At 36.9% G+C, this 16,975-nt stretch overlaps 2 protein-coding genes across 4 annotated transcripts; one reads left to right on the plus strand and one right to left on the minus strand.

Moving 5' to 3' along the window:
• The first annotated feature begins 756 nt into the window (after nt 1-756).
• LOC128026154 (BLOC-2 complex member HPS6-like) lies at nt 757-5,197 on the plus strand. The gene has a single exon (XM_052612944.1). It carries the CDS (start codon nt 1,016-1,018, stop codon nt 3,518-3,520), a length of 2,505 nt encoding a protein of 834 aa, XP_052468904.1. The 5' UTR covers nt 757-1,015; the 3' UTR covers nt 3,521-5,197.
• A 614-nt stretch (nt 5,198-5,811) lies between these two features.
• On the minus strand, nt 5,812-16,912 carry LOC128026153 (prominin-1-A-like). Of its 3 annotated transcripts, none has more exons than XM_052612941.1 (24): nt 16,748-16,912; nt 15,939-16,217; nt 14,217-14,266; nt 13,680-13,885; nt 13,472-13,592; nt 12,847-12,910; nt 12,534-12,623; nt 12,202-12,398; nt 11,093-11,167; nt 10,595-10,658; nt 10,280-10,436; nt 10,004-10,156; nt 9,747-9,870; nt 9,538-9,626; nt 9,344-9,428; nt 9,119-9,262; nt 8,032-8,100; nt 7,855-7,947; nt 7,648-7,701; nt 7,150-7,230; nt 6,962-7,030; nt 6,792-6,881; nt 6,558-6,670; nt 5,812-6,457 (listed from the first exon to the last, which is right to left on the minus strand). In XM_052612941.1, the coding sequence occupies exons 2-24, from the start codon at nt 16,162-16,164 to the stop codon at nt 6,358-6,360; spliced, it is 2,514 nt and encodes an 837-aa protein (XP_052468901.1). In that variant the 5' UTR covers nt 16,165-16,217; nt 16,748-16,912; the 3' UTR covers nt 5,812-6,357. The 3 variants fall into 3 exon arrangements, with proteins under 3 accessions (XP_052468901.1, XP_052468902.1, XP_052468903.1); XM_052612942.1 differs by having other exon boundaries at nt 16,651-16,873; XM_052612943.1 differs by having other exon boundaries at nt 5,812-6,670.
• Between the last annotated feature and the right edge of the window lie 63 nt (nt 16,913-16,975).

Below are 16,975 nucleotides of genomic sequence, written 5' to 3' on the forward strand. Positions count from 1 at the left end.
ATTTTAAAAACACCTTGTATACTGAGCTAGTATCATAATTATGTTTTATATTATTTTATTTATTAGTTCTTAATATTATTTTATTTATTAGTCTCCGGTTTGTATTTTTATACATGTATTGCTATCACAATTTTTGTCACTCACGTAATCTCACATCCTTGTGGTAGTTGTAGTCCTTAAATTTAATTTATTCGCAATTAATTTACCTTAAAACACACATAGTATATGTTGTTGAACAAACCTGAAATCCAGATACCTTAAATTGCCAATACATTGAAAACCACTCTAAAAATCCAGAGGATTTTTTTAAGGAATAGTTCAAATTTCAGTTCAAAACTAATTTGTGCCATTGTATTTTTCAAATAACTGCAACTATATATTTAGATAATTCACCATGAATGAATAAAAATGCGGCTGTGTTGACGTAAACTGATTATGATTTTACACACACAATAGACACAATAAGGTGTATGAAAGAAAACAGCCATGTATACGTGGAAAACATATTAGTAGCTAATTCTAAGAAAATATATAGTTGATCCTCGTAGAAAGTTGTGTCTATATAATGTAGGATAGAGAGCAGGGTAATGAATTAAACTCCTCCCTTCATAGGAAGAAAAAAAGACTAAAAACAACGCATAGGATGTGTTTCAAAACGTAGTAAGCTGCCTAACTAGACAGGTTTTCGGCCGGTCACAGCGGCGTGCGTTGTTGCACAATAATGCTGTCTGAGTGAGCCCCTCGCCTGGTATTGAAACACAGCCATTAGATTCCGGAAATTAACAAACTCGTGATGTAAGGAGGAGTGGAGGAGAAACGGACAGCACAGGAGAAATTTACGTGTATATCGTAGGATTCATGGACTGTAGAGATATGACAGCGTCATATGATGGAGTTAACGCGTGAAAGGAGCACTTGACATGTTTCAGGGAGATTGTGGATGATCGCTGGTCCAAACTGAAAGTGTTTTCGCGCGCATCGTGTGCTTCCTATTCCAGATCAACGCTTCAGCAAAATGACGCTACTCGCATTGGAACAAGTGACTGATTTCGCCGATTTCACGAGAGGAAAGGATCTAAAAGAGTTTTTCAACCAGGCATACTCCAACATTTCATCTCAAAACTGTCTGTCCGATGTGCGTCTGAGTCCAGATGGACGTCACATTCATGTCATTGTGCGTCAGCCCAAGAGTGGTCTTATGACACATGACAAATATCAGCGAGCCCCTCTTATGCAATGCCAGAAGCACCTTGATCTAGTGCTAACTGGAAAAGTGCCTATAGTGGATGTGATTTATATCCCTCAAAGCAAACCAGAAGATGGAACCTCTGTGTTGGGAGTTATTTTTGAGAATGGAAGAGTGGAATTCTGGAAATTCCTAGAGTGCAGATCAGGCTGGCATTTACTCCAGACCGTGGATCTGTGCAAGAGCCCTCGTGCTAAAGTCATTTCGGTGTGCATGTGTCAGAATTTCATTATATGGTGTGAGGAGCGACCACCATCTGAGAACTCCAATACTGTAAGCAGCAACTTCAGGTTCTGCATCTGCAAAAAGAATATAGAAGTTAATGAGGGGGGTGTGAGTTTGGGAAATGTGAAAATTGCATTGCACAATAATCCTCAATACACAACCATCAGTTCTGGGGATTTGGTCTATCTGCTCCCAGATATGAGGGAAAACTCTTCCATGGGTGTCTCGAAAGTGTTTCTTGCATGGTCTCCTGAACATGACATCTTTAAAGTGCATAGTACCTGTTGTTGCACACTTATGAAAAGCTCGAGCAAGGAATCTGACTTCAAGAGACTTGTTACAGACTGCATTGGCCTTCTATCCACCATAAATCCTCCTGATATCTGTGGGTTCTCTCCAACTGGATGTGGAGACCTCCTTCTCCTTCTCAGCACTGGTTGGGTTTGCATTATGAAGAGGGACGGCGGTCTTCGCAACATATACAAACTTCCTGATAACTGCCTAAGCGCTAGTGGGTCCCAAAATAGCCTGAATATATATAACGAAATCCTGGCACTAACAATAGGCAGGACCCTCTTCTTAATCGACACTAAGTGTGGTCTGGAATTAGAAAGAATAAGTCTGAAAACAGAAGTTCTTCTCTTTGTAAACACTTTGGATAGTCACTCTCCACAAATGCTGTCAGCAACCGGGCTGTTTGTGATCACGCAGAACCCGAAGCCTTTTCCAACGCTTCCAGAAGACTCGAGTGCACTCTTGGTTGAGGCTGTCTTTGAGGAGGCATGTAAGTACTATCAGCAAAGAAGTCTAAGTAGCACGCAGCTCACAGTAGAGAAGCTAAAAAAAGGTGGGATGTTTCAAGCGCCCATATCGCTGGCTGCCATCCTCAGGGATTACCTCAGCAACCAGAAGAACAAAACTGGCGAGAAACATTCCACAGGTCAAGAAAGACTCATGAGCTCACTCGAATCGGAACTCAGGAGTCTTGTTTTGCTGGAGGACATCAAAACATCAATGGTGAAGGCTTCGGAGAAAGATCTGGAGAACTATAGTGAAAGCTTGGTGCAGCAGGAGATCTGCCGGCTGCTTAGCGGTGAGCTAGAGAGGGAGAATCTTCAATACCTCAACGGCATCTTCTATCTCTTTCCCACTTACTCCTGGCACGCCATTCAAGCGGTTCTGCATCTGAGGTGCAACGGTGAGGGTTTGTTGTCTTCTAAAGCTGCTGCGGATTTATGGAAAATCATCCTCAGCCCTGTGCAACCCACAGCGAACTTTGCTCACTGCAACGGTCAGCAGAAACACTCTGCGCTGCCTGTGTTTGAGCTCTTGTGCCACTCCATCTTCAAATTCCAGCCCAGCTGGCTCCCTAGTTTTCTCGAACTGGCACAACAACAGTCCGGCGGGTCCTCCAAGTCTTCGTGGGGTTACAGCATGAAAGAGAGCTCTGAGAGCTTGCCGCTCTATAAACGGGCCTTGACGGTGCTCCCATGCAATGGGACCTACCAACAGCTGGAAGTGGAGCTGCTTTTGTGCAGCGAGCGGCCTAAAGCAATAATGCAAGCGGTGCGGATTCTCATCAAGCAAGGCCAGTGGGTACAGCTTGCACAAGTAGCTGAGAGGTTCTGCCGGCAGAGCCCACTTCTGAACAAAGAGATTTTCTGTGCTCTGCTGTGCGAAGTGTCCCAACATAGAAACTTGGACCCTTATTTGGACCTGCTGTGGACTCTTTGTCCAGAGGACATGACTGTTACGAGCATACTTAATATTGTATTGAAAAACCTGCCTGATTCAACGCAGAACTCAGGACCTTTTGAGACGCACGGCAGCCAGGTCACCATCGGGCTTTTGAAACCACTGCTTAGAAAAGTTCTCCAAAGGGAGACCAAACCGAGCCAAAGATACGCAGATATCCTTCAGTCACCCACGGTTCCTCCGCTCACTCCTCCACGTCAGCCGAAGGGACTGTTCAGAGATGCTGAGCAGAAGGAAACCAAGCAGAGGACTTCCTCTGGATCTCAAGCGACATGTCAAGCCAGACTGGTCTGACTTTCCCACTCACAAATCATTTCTGACCCTTTACATAGCATGTTATTAAAAAAGCTCTTATCACCACAAAATGAAATTGTGTTATCATTTACTCAGGCTCATGTCATTCCAAACTTGTATGAGTTTCTTTCTTCTGTGGAAACAAAAAAATATATTCTGGTGAACGGTTTTTATTTATTTATTTTTTTATTTTTCTTCCATATACAATTAAAGACAATGGGGTCCAAAACAAACTTTGGACTCGATGGAGTTTCACTGGATTGACTGTATTTCATGTTCTACACAACAATGTAAGTCATACAGGTTTGGAATGACATGAGGGTGAATAAATGATGAGACAATTTCTTTTTTGGGTCAACTGTCCCTTTAATATGTATTATTTACCTTGCATGGTCTGAACAAAATTACAGCGCTTCTTAGGGCACTGAGATATATACTGAAAATATCAAATAATAATTTATTAACTATTAAAATTGTAAAGTATTAACTTGCAATGCAAATGTGTAATTACTGCTTTAATTATTCCTTATATAGAATGTAATATATGTTGTTTTTATGTTTTGCTTGGGTTTGATGCATTTCATCTTTTGACATTCACAATCAACATTGTGGTGTCTTTTAAAAAGTATTTTCTTTTTCCTTATCTTCAGATGTGTCCTTTGTATAGCCATCACACGAAGGCATGCTGTCACTCTAATCCAGATGCAAGGTCAGAGATGACTAAGCATCATCCACATTTCATGCTCTAGATCACTTATTTTATGAACTCTTAGCATAACAATGTCTTTTTTCTGCTGACACTACAGTTCATGTCATCGTACGCTAGGAGTAATAACATATTTTTCTAATTCTGTGGAAGTTGTAAGCTAAAAATGAATTAGTCATTCATAAAAATGTACAGTAATATAAAATGTACTGTGCATGCTGATGCATTGGACAATTTAGATTTGGTCATTTCATGTGAAATGCCTTGTGTGTTTTCCAGATTGCTCTTGTATTTAGTGCTATCACAGGGATTTTAACTTTGTAAAAAGCAATTAAATATGACCCATGTATTGCTGCCACTTGTTTTCAAGTCTCTTTCTGAGATAAAGTGTCACGGCTGTTATTAGTAATGTATGGTTTGGTGGTCTGGAGGGGAATTCTGATGAGCTTCTAATGCAGAGCTTTATAAACTCACTGGGACTGTACAGACCCACCCTCTGCATTCTTACTGAGATCAGCAGCAGCATTCACACAACTGCTTTCAATTCAGTTCAGCTAAATTCTATTAAACAGTGACCAGCTTCAAACTCAATTATATTGGGCAGGCTTGTGTTGCCCTGCATTGACTGGTCACAGCTAATTGTATTTGGAGAGCTAAAACACTTCTGTTTTCTCTTTGTGATGCAAGTGTTTACTAATTATTGGTGTATTCTGCACAATGTATTTGGAATTTTTATTTATGATCTAAAGAAATCAACTAAAGGCACTAAAAACGGTTTCAAAATGTAATTTAAAAAAAAATTAGTAAAAACGTCTGAAATATCTGTGTGCTACTGTTAGACAAACCCATGCAGCATTCTGTCTGCTGAGGAAAAAGTGAATCATTTGAACACTAATACTGGCAAACCCTACAGCATAACCTACAGTATATATGTGAATAAACAGAATAAAGCTATTTTGTTAAAACCAAAAGATTTTCTGTCTTAATGGTGTTGATGGTAAAATAGAGGACATATAGTTGTGATGTATTTATTTAAATGTTTGACATGAAGGTGAGAAAATATGTTTTGTAAAACTTTTGTAAAACATGTTTAATTTTTTCTCATCCACTATTGTTCAAATGTTTTAGGGTAGTTCCAAAGAACATCAGTTATTTGAATCCGTTCCTCTAAAACATGGTTAATGACCCCAAACATTTGAAGGGTAGTGTACACATAACATGAACGTGCACACGGATTAGATTTACATGATTTCAAGGCCAGTTGCGTTATTTTGCAGGTATGTCTTTGTAGTGCATGTCCATTAAGTATCTGTAGTATTTACTAATCTGAATCCTAAGTATATAAGTTTTGGTCAGTGTTAAATAGTGAATAAATCCTGTTGTCTGGTTCCTGATTGTTTTTCCCCCCTGATCAGTACAGATATGTGTGGAATGTGTACTCCACTGCTGTAGTACTTCATCCTGATTGGCACACTGTTTTAATGGCATTAGGACATGGGGTGTACTGGGGGGAGGGTTTCTAGACGGCTCGTCTGGACAGACTGTGGCAAGCGATTCTTTACACCAAACAAACAGGTCCAGCATGTTAGTGTGAGCATATTTTATTGTGATTGTAATTAATACATGACACAAGATAGAAATGTTTAACAGGCCTCAGATTCTGTGTCCTGTCAGACCGCACCACTTCATAAAGAGGTCATTCTTAGTTAGTCTCCAGTGTTCATGAGCGAATTACTTTATTAGAGCAATCTAATAGAAATCTTGTTTTTAAATAAAAAAATATATGCAGACAGTATAACAGCAAACCCGTATTTCTTATTGAAAAAATGGAATAAATAAATCTCAGTGCCCACAGGACCATATAAAGTGCTTTCTAAACTCCCATTAATGCCATAAATAAAAAAATAAAAAAACATTAAAGTTGTAACAGTAAAGTTGTGCTTTTCATTTAAATATTAAAAGCTGAAATCATTTAAAGCAAAGTTAATTTATGATACAGTCTATGGCACAAAAAAATAAAGAAGAAAGTACTCAGAAGCTACCTTGGCATTATTTTTCCTACAATCAGTGCCTACTTGTCCATTTACTGAGATGTGGTTCAATGTGTAAAAATTAAACTTAACGATCAATTTTAATTATGTAAATATGTAAAAGGAGGTTGCTTTTCATTTTCCAATAATTCAGGTTTGAGGTGGTCCTTTGGGAAAGGATTCATCATGAAGTTATTGTTCCTTTAAAGAGAGAAATCAGAAGGTAACCCATGTCAGTAGGTAAACAGTAGACTTTTCCATGATCCGCTTCTGCATTTAGAAAACAAATAAGAACATTTACTCATAAGCATCTAAATACTTCATCCTGCGGTAGTACTTGGCCAGTTTAACTGAGAAAATGATGCTGGGGATCAGGAACATCATACACCAGCCCAAACTCAACCAAAAGGCGTTCTGGGGAACAGACAGGATATTATGTTAAGGGTTTATTAGATGAGACCCGTGTGCACTTACAAATCTGTAAGCACTGTGAAAAGAAAAAAAGAGGCAGCTAGAGCTGGTGATGGATTCTTACCAAAGACTCCACCAAGTGTTTACAGAAGAGCTCCTCTGTTCTGTCTACTGCTGCAGCTGCAGGCCCACAACGACCCACCTTCTCTGTGATCTGATACAGAGTACAACACAATCATATTAACTCATCATCAAGATAGTCGGCACCTTGAATATAAATAAAGACATACATACCGTTTGATTTGCCCAGTGAACAAATGCCAGAAAGATTTCCAGCTGACAGTCTATGAATGCCCTGCTTTCCTGCAGAAAAAAATGCACAGTTACTATAAAATGCACAGTAGATTTTTTCATCACTGTAATACAGTAAGCATCCTGACAGATGATTTAGCTGCATAGAGCATTGACTGTACAACACTCACAGCTTTCACAATTTGTGATATGTTGTAGTTCAGGACGTCCTGGGCAGAGCCAACTTTTCTGAGAACATTCTCCACAGCTGACTATTAAAATGAATAAAGAAAAGAAATGTTGAAAACTGTTGTGCTGCTCAACAATTTCATGGAAACCATGATACTTTTTTTCAAGATTCTTTGATGAGCAAATAGTTAAAAATAAACAGCATTTATTTGAAATCTGAATTTTGGTAACAACATAAAAGTCTTTACTGTCACTTTTGATCAATACAATGCATCCTTGCTGAACAGTACTGTATATGCTAGTGAACTTTAAAACAATGACAACATTTCAAATGCGCCCTAATACCACATGGCACATGCAATAACAGCAAGTAGCACATTATCATATTTCATGGGTCTTTAATTTAATTATTTTAAAGTAAAGTAATTAGCAGCAGACTCTGTTGTATATAGCTATAATGTATGACTACTAACTGGCACATATGATGAGTGTTTACTTACAGTTATTTGAGACGCTACTGCACTGAGGTTCTTAACGGTGGTGTTCAGTTCCATCTGCAAAGAGGAAACAGATGTAGCTCATGGTAAGCTCATGATACAAACTATTGAAAAACACTTTGTGATTGTATTCATTCATTCCTAATGTTAATGCCACATTCAGTTGGAGTTTAAATTCTGAGTACTGTCTTTTGTGTAGTGTTAACACACCAGCAAAGGTATAATGTTTGACGTCATCTCAGTCTGGATGTCTCGCAGATCTTTTGCTTCCTCATGCAGTTGGTTTTTTATAGTTTGATTACTCTGAAAGATACACATACTGTAACTGTATGTGGTCCATCTCAGTCATTGTTAACAAGACAACAAGTAAACAAGGGTAACTCTCACCTGTTTGCCAGCCAAGATATCCAGACTTTCTGCTACTAAACTCAGATTAGTCGCTGACACATCATTAATCTGAAATCAAAAAATGTATTGCTAATATACATTTTAAAATACATTTATATAAATATATTCTCAATAAGTACCTCCTCATATATTTATGAAGTACTCCTTAATATATTTTGAACATTAATATATTTGTATTGTCCATAAAATATTTGAAACAATACATTTTGCATTTACCCAAAAACAAAAATATTGTACAGGAAAAAATACATACATACACGCATGCACGCACACACGCGCACACACACACACACACACACACACACACATATACATATATATATAATGCTTTATAAAAAGGAAAGCTCTTATTAAGTCATAACAGTGGTGGCCAAAATTTTAACACTAGTATTTTCACCAGCTAAAAATGGTTTTAAGTCAGTTATTTCTGTCTTTTGCTGTAGTGTGCCAGTAGTAAATATCAGTTTACATTTCCAAATGTTCATTTTGCCATTAATTGTAATAATCCAATGAGATTTTAGTTTGCACTAGGAGTCCGACAACGGCCAGTGCTCCACACAGAGATCTGATCTGATCATCATCCACTCTGTCTGAAATGGCACGAAGACACAGAACAAACTGAGACAGACTCAATCCAGAAGACCTGTGGCAACATCTCCTACCTGAAAAGCTCCCAGGAAAACTATGCGCAAGTGCACCAAGGGCAAAATCTCCTTTAAATGCAAAGGGTGGTCACACCAAATGCTGATTTAATTTAGTTAATAGAAGTTAATTGATGAAGAAAATCTGTTTATGACATTATTTTTGACAGCATCCTCATTTTACAGCATTTTTACACAAGTGCCTAAAACTTTTAAATGTACTGTAGGTTTGAAGGTAGAGATTGCCATTAGTCTGTCTCAATCTGTTCTGTTTCTTCATGTTATTCCAGACGGACTGGATGTTAAAATCAGATCTCTGTGTGGAGCACTGAAAAAAAGGCTCATATGTGCCCCTTATTAAAGTATATGTCATTTGATTTCACAAACAGTATGTGCTCCTTTTGCGAATGAAGTATACGGTGTACCTGCTGTATGATGTTGCTGAAGTTCATACTGCTGGCACTGCTGGCGAAGTTGTTTAGCTGGGACTTTACCTCTGGACTGAGGATGGTTATGTTTGCTATGTTAATTTTTGCCCCCTCAAAGGACCGATAAATCTCGTGAGTGTACTGTTGAGCGAATCAGCCATTAGTGTCCAACAAATGATGCATCGATCATAGGAAAGTAAAGAAAGAGTAATAATATCTCACCTCTGAAACATTTAATTTACTATTTAGGTCGAAGATCTCATTCAGATGAAATGTGATCCACAAGGGCTTATTATTTTGACAGTCACTATAATAAGTAATAAGATAATAAATAATAAGAAGTACATAGACTGATTTACATTGGACAAATGATGTAGATTTAACAGCCATCCATCATGTTGTCTTATGTGACATACCTGTACACATTAAAAATCTTCAGGTTTGTATTCAGATTCAGAGCGCTGGACAGGTTGAAATCTGGGATCATCCCTGGAGTGTCAATGAGCTATGAAACACATGATTATATGATAATCAGATATACTGGCAATGATATGCAAACATTTACTGGAAACTAGTAACTAGTCAAGGTCATATGATTAGCATGAGTCAGTGTTGCTGGAAATACCTGGAAGAATTCCTTGTTTTGCCACGGTCTACAGACCAGGGTATAGCTATTTCCTCCCACTATGAAAAGTACCAACACCACAAACATGAAGATCCAGGAGATCAAGAAGCTGAAGCCTACCCCTCTAAAATGGCACAGGAGGAAGTAAATATTGCACATACAGTGTTATACTTTTACTGTACCACAACGAAATGAATGCACACTGACTACAGTTTTCTGTTACACAAACACAAATTCAAAGGGGAATTTATACTCACGCCATGAAAAATATTCCTCCACAGTTGGATGTGCCTGAACGTTCAGTGGGACTGTCTTTAGGATTTAGTCCAGCTATGCCCAGCAGCAGACCCAGAAAGTTACAGATCACCACCAGCAAAATCAGACAGCTCATGACCAATCCAACATCCCGGCTATTCAAAATAAAGAAATAAATACTCAAACCTCTTCTCCTTGAGATTATTATAAAAATTAAGATTCTAATATATATGAATATATTGTGTTTGAACACACATAGAATCATGGTTAATTAGTACCTGATTTGGCTTGATCGATCTATATAAGGAGAAAAACCTTTGATCGATTTCTGCATGTCCGTTAGTGATGCTGAGGTAGTGTTGAACACATCAAGAGGAAGGTCTTTAGTCACACTTAAGATCCGGGTTTTTAAATTTTCAAGCTTCAATAGAGCATCTTTAAAAGACACAAGACACAACATCACTCAACAACAAGACTGATCAGCAACTTCAAGAACACTACACTACTTAACCCTTAAGTGAACAAACATTTGTGGGTTAAGATAGTCAGATCGAATGACTCCCCTGAAAGGACACTTAACAACACACACTTACCCTGCACACTTAGTCTGGTCTCATTTTTCACCTTTCCTGGTATACTGCCAAAAAAGTCTCTCCCCTGGGAATCAAACATGTATAATGAACATGGAACAATAGCTAGTAGAAATAATGCAAACCATTAAATATATATGTAGGACTATTAAAAGTTTTTTTTTTCCTTTTTCAGGAAATTTACATTTTTAAGTATTTTTTTATATCTTTTATATCATCAAGTATATAAAATTGTTCAAAAGTGACAGGAAAGACATTTATGATATTACAATAAATGAGTGAATGAATGAATGAATGCTGTTCATTTGAACTTTCTATTAATCAGAGAATCCTACCAAAAATCATTGTTATCATGGTTTTCCAAAAAAATATTAAGCAGCACAACTGTTTGCAAAATTGATAATACTAAGAAATGTTTCTTGTGCACCAAATCAGTTGTAGTGTAGAGAGAGAGAGAATGCACTGAAGTGAAATTTTATACCCTTGAAATACGGCACTAACCTTGTTCGCCTGTCCAGTGACATCAGCATTTATAGCCTTGTCTACAGCAGACCTCAGGTCCTTTTGATCAGGAAACTACCAAATTGTGAGAAAGACAAAGCAAATGCAAAGATCAAGATTTCTTTTTCATTTTAAACTATATATTAAGCCTAAAAATATTTTTTTTTTTGGTTTGTCACTCTAGTATGAAGTGCACACATTAAAGTGAATGAGACAAAATTAGTAGTTTTCACACGGTCATGTGAACTTGGCCCCTAATATTAAACTGCTTATATGACTGAATCTTGAATTTGAATAATTTAAATTATACTTTTCAAAAAATACTATTCATCTTTTATGTGTTAAACCTTTTAATGAGGAAAAAAATACTAAATGCATATCTATTATTTATTATAAATACTATATTATAAAATTATTAATGATTATAATAAATATTATGTTTTCATAATTAGCATTTTCACCAAATTTTAAACTTGCTTTTTTTTTTCTTTTAATGCTATAAGCAGAGCAATACAGTTATGACACTAGATGGCAGTACTAGCTGTACATTAATGCACTATATACTGACGCACACAATGAGTGACACTTCATTTTTCATTTCAGCATGAATTTATGGAAATGTCTTTAGGTTTACGAGATAAAGTGCCAGGGAATTGAATCTTTTGCACTGCTAATGCAACGCTCTACCACTGAGCCACAGGAACATGTCTGAGCCTTTGCGTGCACAGATGACCAGTTATACAACTTGTTCCTCTGCACTTCTAGAGAAATGCTGTATGGGGGTCAAGTAATCAAGCCAAAATGTTGTGTGGGTATTATAGTAATGCCTATGTTCTCCCAAGAAGACAGAAGCAGAATTTTGCTCTGCTCCAATCACTGACCTGACACAACTACAAAATGTCTATAGAGTTTCAAAGAAAGGGAGAATGACTGTGTAATGATCCAACCACATTTTTGCAGTTACTTCTCTTAATGCTCAACCTGAAACTAGCGCAAATCTTAAAGTGTAATCAGGATATCATCAGGAGGCCACATGCTTCGCTGAACAGCAGAATTCCCCACTGAGCTTTTCTCTGGTTTGTCCCCATGACTGCTCTGGTTAAGCTTACTTCAAGGCTTCCATCCAGTGATAGTTTATCCAGTTCTGGCTGAAGGGCAGCGCAGTTTACACAGTCTGACATACGCAAAGTGTTGTTAATCCTCTGCCTCACTGCGGATAAATTAGCTTGCAGCGCGGCCGCCTTCGGTTTCAGCAGCTCCAAGGTTTTATTAAGCTGCAGCAGTCCATCGCTGGTGCTGTTTATCACTGTAACACACATAAAGAACACAATATATTTTGAAATCAATGGATTCATTAATGCTGCAAAGGTTTGATCATGAAGCTAGTTTCCCAAAGAAAGGGACTGACTACTTTATTATTTGACACACATACTGTACATACCTTGGCCTATTTCAGTAGTGGAGTTTAAGGCTGGGTCAAGGTGGCCCTTAAGACCATTCTGGATCAGTTTGCCAAGCAAAGGCCCTGTTTCTATGAGACAAACATGAAGGTATTCAATTTGAGATCAGTACAGCATATTTTAAAGAAAAAACAAATGGAATCAGAGCCAAGTGAGAAATGTTTAGATGTTACAAATAAGTAAATAGAGGAATTCGTCGATTACATTTCTAATTTGAGTGTCATCTTTGTCACTTTCAATGGTATTTTGCCCCTATTAATTTCTGACCATTGTCTTAAGGGATACAAGACATACCAACTAAGTTGTTTTTGACCGTATCCACAGTCACACGGCTCTCATTCGTCACTTGTTGGATTTGCTGTTGAGGAATCAAAAATCAGTTTTTCCTTATGTATCAGCTGTATTTAGTTTAACTCAGTATTGTTATAATTGTCTTTCATTTCAGTTGTTGACATAAATCAACCTAGAGTTTATTATAGAAATTTAAAAAATGGGAAAACATAAATTTCTATTCAGCAAGGACACATTAAATTGATCCAAAGTGACTCTAAAAACATTTATAATGTTAAAAAAATGTATATTTTAAATAAGTGATGCTCTTTTAAATTTCTATTTATCAATCCTGAAATAAGATGTTTTTGAGCACCAACTCAGCATATTAGAATGATTTCTGAAGGACCACCGGATACTGAAGACCAGCAAAAATCAGCTTTGTTTCACAGAAATGAATTACATTTTTAAACATATATTAAAATATAAATAGTTATGCATTATAATATTTCACAATAATACTGTTTTTACTGTCTATTTTATCAAAAACCTGCAGACTTGGTGTGCATAAATAAAGGAAAGAAAAAAAAAACATTTGAAACACAAGAGGTTTTCATTTCACTTCCCCTCTCTGAATGGTGTAGTCTACCTGAGGAATGGAGTTAAGATAGCCTTTGACATTCTCCAAGATGTCGGTGAGTTCTGTGGGGCTGCGCATCAAAGTCTCTGAAGTGTTTGTACTGCTCAGGAACATGCAGATGTTCCCTGCCCTGCACAGAAATGTATATTCATCTGGCAAACTATTATATATTATGTCGATATCATTGCAATAACATTACACTCAAACTGGTGCTCACATAATTAGTACAGTGATGAGAAATGTGCACAAGTAAAAGCTTCTTCGCTTGCAGTGGATGTTTGTTGTTTTCTTCTGCTGCATGCGGCCCCCGCAGTTACCACAGCAACGACAGCAGGCAAAGAACAGGCCAATTAGAGGCATCAGGACAATGTACAGGATCCCAATGGCCACGCAGACCAAGAATCCTGTCTGATATTGCAAAACCTGGTCATAAGTGAAAGAGGAGTACAGGCAGTGAAATTAGGCAGTACAGATGAGAGAGATAATAATAATAATAATAATTATAAAGTAAAATACAATTAAATCTGCCAATCGTGTTGTTGGCACGATTCACATGGTAAAAAAGAAATGAAAGAATCAAAGAAATGCGCACAAAGCGTGCACACACACACACACACACACACACTTTCATTTATATCTGATTGCTATCTGGAGGCTATATTAAATCATAAGAACATTCTTCTTTATATGAAACTAAAATATTTATCGCATAAAACTTATCAAATCATTAAATTTACATGTGGGTGTGACATACCTCTTTAACCGTCTCTGTGTCGTAACCTTTTGTGATTCCAATGAGTATATCTACAGAAAAAACATGGCAAAACATTGTACATATATTTTTGATATTCATTTATACAACACAAAATAAATATAATAACCAGTGTCGCAGCATTCTGCTTGTGCTATTAAAGTCTCAGAGGTAAACGGTGATGAAGTGACCAGGGTCAAAGCTGTATAGCAGCCATCTACTGTATAACATTAACATAATTCTTCATACCTAATTTTTACTAAATAGTTATTGATGTCAGCAAGATGGTATTATAACAAAAGACTACACTCAAAATAAAAAAGGTAGAGTATACACACAGTAATACTCTGTTAATAGGTGATGATGAATGGAAATTTGTCATTGTAACCTGAACAACCTTCAGTGACGTATCTATGCAGTAATATTTTATCCATTATAGGTTTCTGTAAAGTAATGCTTCATTTTATTGTTAGATTGAATCATAATTGTCTGCAAGAAAGCATGTAAAAAAAAAAAAAAAGTAGCGCATGTTTGATCCAATAATTATAGATCAAAGAGAGATTGTTTTATGAGAACATTTTATGAACAGTTTGGAACTTTGAGGTTACGCATGAAAGGTTAATTTCGTTAACAATACAATGAATTTTCAGGTAATAATTAACTTAAAAGTTTGCTTTTCCATTTGTGATACAGACTGCACCTATACAGACTACAAGGATACAGCAAATATATTTTTGTAGTACACTGTAAAAGATTACTGTGATTTTAATGGTACAATTAAATGGAAACCCTCAAGTTGTTCCAAACCTGTATACATTTCTTCCTTCTGTTAAACACAAAAGAAGATATCTTAAAGAATGTTTGTAACCAGACAGATGACGGCACCCACTGACTTCTACAGTATTTTTTTTCCTGCTGTGGAAGTCATTGGATACCAACAACTGTCTTGTTGCCAACATTCTTTAAGATATCTTCTTCTGTGTTCAACAGAAGGAAGAAATTCATACAGGCTTGGAACAACATGAGGGCGATTAAACACTTTTGGGTCAACTATCCCTTTAAAAGACATTAATACCTGTAAATTGCTGATGAACTGAACATGCAATGGTTTTAAATTAAATGGTTTTAATAGTTTACTTTTTGAATAAAACATTTTTGACAAGAACATTGTTTGGGTTGTCTTTTGGATTGCACAGGTATTCTGAAGTATAATTAAAATATTACTTCCTATAGATTTATATACTGTAATAACTACATATTATAATTATAATATTAACATTATAAGTAATTATTTTTAATCAATATAATTTTACGGTATAATTCTGGCAACCTCAGCTGCCTTTTTTTTTTACAATATATTTTACAGATTTTTTTTTTTTTACAGTGTAAACAAAACTCTTAGAAAGGTAAGGGGAGATGATTCGAGTCTAATGAACATTTGCATGGTTGTTTGCACAAGTGGCTTATCTTCTGACAATTAACTGAGTGCATTTATCCCACCTGAATAAGCACTGTACCATGTGCATAACGAGCCCAGCCTAATAACATCCTCTAATGAGTCTAATACAGCCTTTATGCTCTTAGATCGAGTTTCCTCTGTGCCACATAGTGCCTATTTGTAACCAAACTGTTGATGATGACAGATTAGTCAATAACAAAAGAACATTTTCTGTTTGTACTGAATACGCCTTTGTCAAACACAAAAATCAGAGCAGATTTACTCACCTTTAGGGAATGGATTGGACTGGACAGAGCCCAGGAATGAATGTACCATTGGAGACATAAAGGCACTGTTGAAGGTCAGCTTGGTTGGTATTTCATCTGGAGTTTGGAGCGCTGTTCTCGTCGTCTCTACAGGACAGGACGCTTGTCCGTTTACAAATGTCCAGAGAAACAGGAGCAAAACGCCACTCCACAAAACCTTTTTCATTCTGGACCTCATGTTGAGCATTAGCCAGTAGGTTTTAAGGTCATTTCTCGATTCTTACGGTCATCAGATGTCACCTATGGCGTGATAAATGTCAATAATTAAGTTTATTCACGTAAAAGCTTTAGAACATAAAGTCACCTAAGTATGACAATAAAGTCACCTAAGTATGACAATGGTCTTATAATAACGGCAGTCTTAATTAGAGAAAGAGGAGCGACTAGCGTTTGCCAGCTATAATTAACTTCCTAAAACGGATCTTCCTGACTAAAATATAAAAACAAAAACACGGTCAGGAATGAAAACGCTGTGAAAGCTCTGCCTTTATTTATCTTTTTAGATTCTTTCTAATTCTGTTGTTTAACAAGTTCATACATATTTATACAGACTGAAGCAGAACTGAGTCCGAACAATTTAAATGAACAGGTTGGACTGACATTAAACGAATCAGCGTTAAGATGAAACTGTACTTAACTTAAGTGTTTATCTAAAACAGTAACGTTAACTTACCTGAAAACGAAGTCCGAAAAGGAGAAGTTAGAGAAATGGAGAACTTATACCGCTCAGGGCTAAACTCATAAACAACCGTTACTAACGTTAACGTTACCTGTTTTAAAGTTCTCCAGCTATTGTTGAGCGAGTTCCTCTTTTAGTTCTGCTCAAATGAGTCTGAAGATCTGATGTCTTTATCCCAGATGTCAACACTGAAGTTTAGCTGCATTGAGTGAAGCAGTAAATGAATAAAAGGAAAAGATAAACTCAAATGGGAGGAAGAGGAAGAGAGGGAGGCTCCGAGTTTGTAGTTAAGGGATCGGTTTAATCTGAGGGTGACCGC

This window comes from Carassius gibelio, chromosome A13 (assembly GCF_023724105.1).
Source record: "Carassius gibelio isolate Cgi1373 ecotype wild population from Czech Republic chromosome A13, carGib1.2-hapl.c, whole genome shotgun sequence".
Lineage (NCBI taxonomy): Eukaryota > Metazoa > Chordata > Actinopteri > Cypriniformes > Cyprinidae > Carassius > Carassius gibelio.

Excerpts from the sequence above, each read along its gene's own strand:
- LOC128026154 (XM_052612944.1), top strand. The coding sequence starts at position 1,016 with ATGACGCTACTCGCATTGGAACAAGTGACTGATTTCGCCGATTTCACG.
- LOC128026153 (XM_052612941.1), bottom strand. The coding sequence starts at position 16,164 with ATGCTCAACATGAGGTCCAGAATGAAAAAGGTTTTGTGGAGTGGCGTT. Across the intron at positions 8,101-9,118 it reads TCAGCAACATCATACAGCAG|ATTAATGATGTGTCAGCGAC; the intron begins GTACACCGTATA and ends TTTTGATTTCAG. Across the intron at positions 6,458-6,557 it reads AAGTATTTAGATGCTTATGA|GAACAATAACTTCATGATGA; the intron begins GTAAATGTTCTT and ends CTCTCTTTAAAG.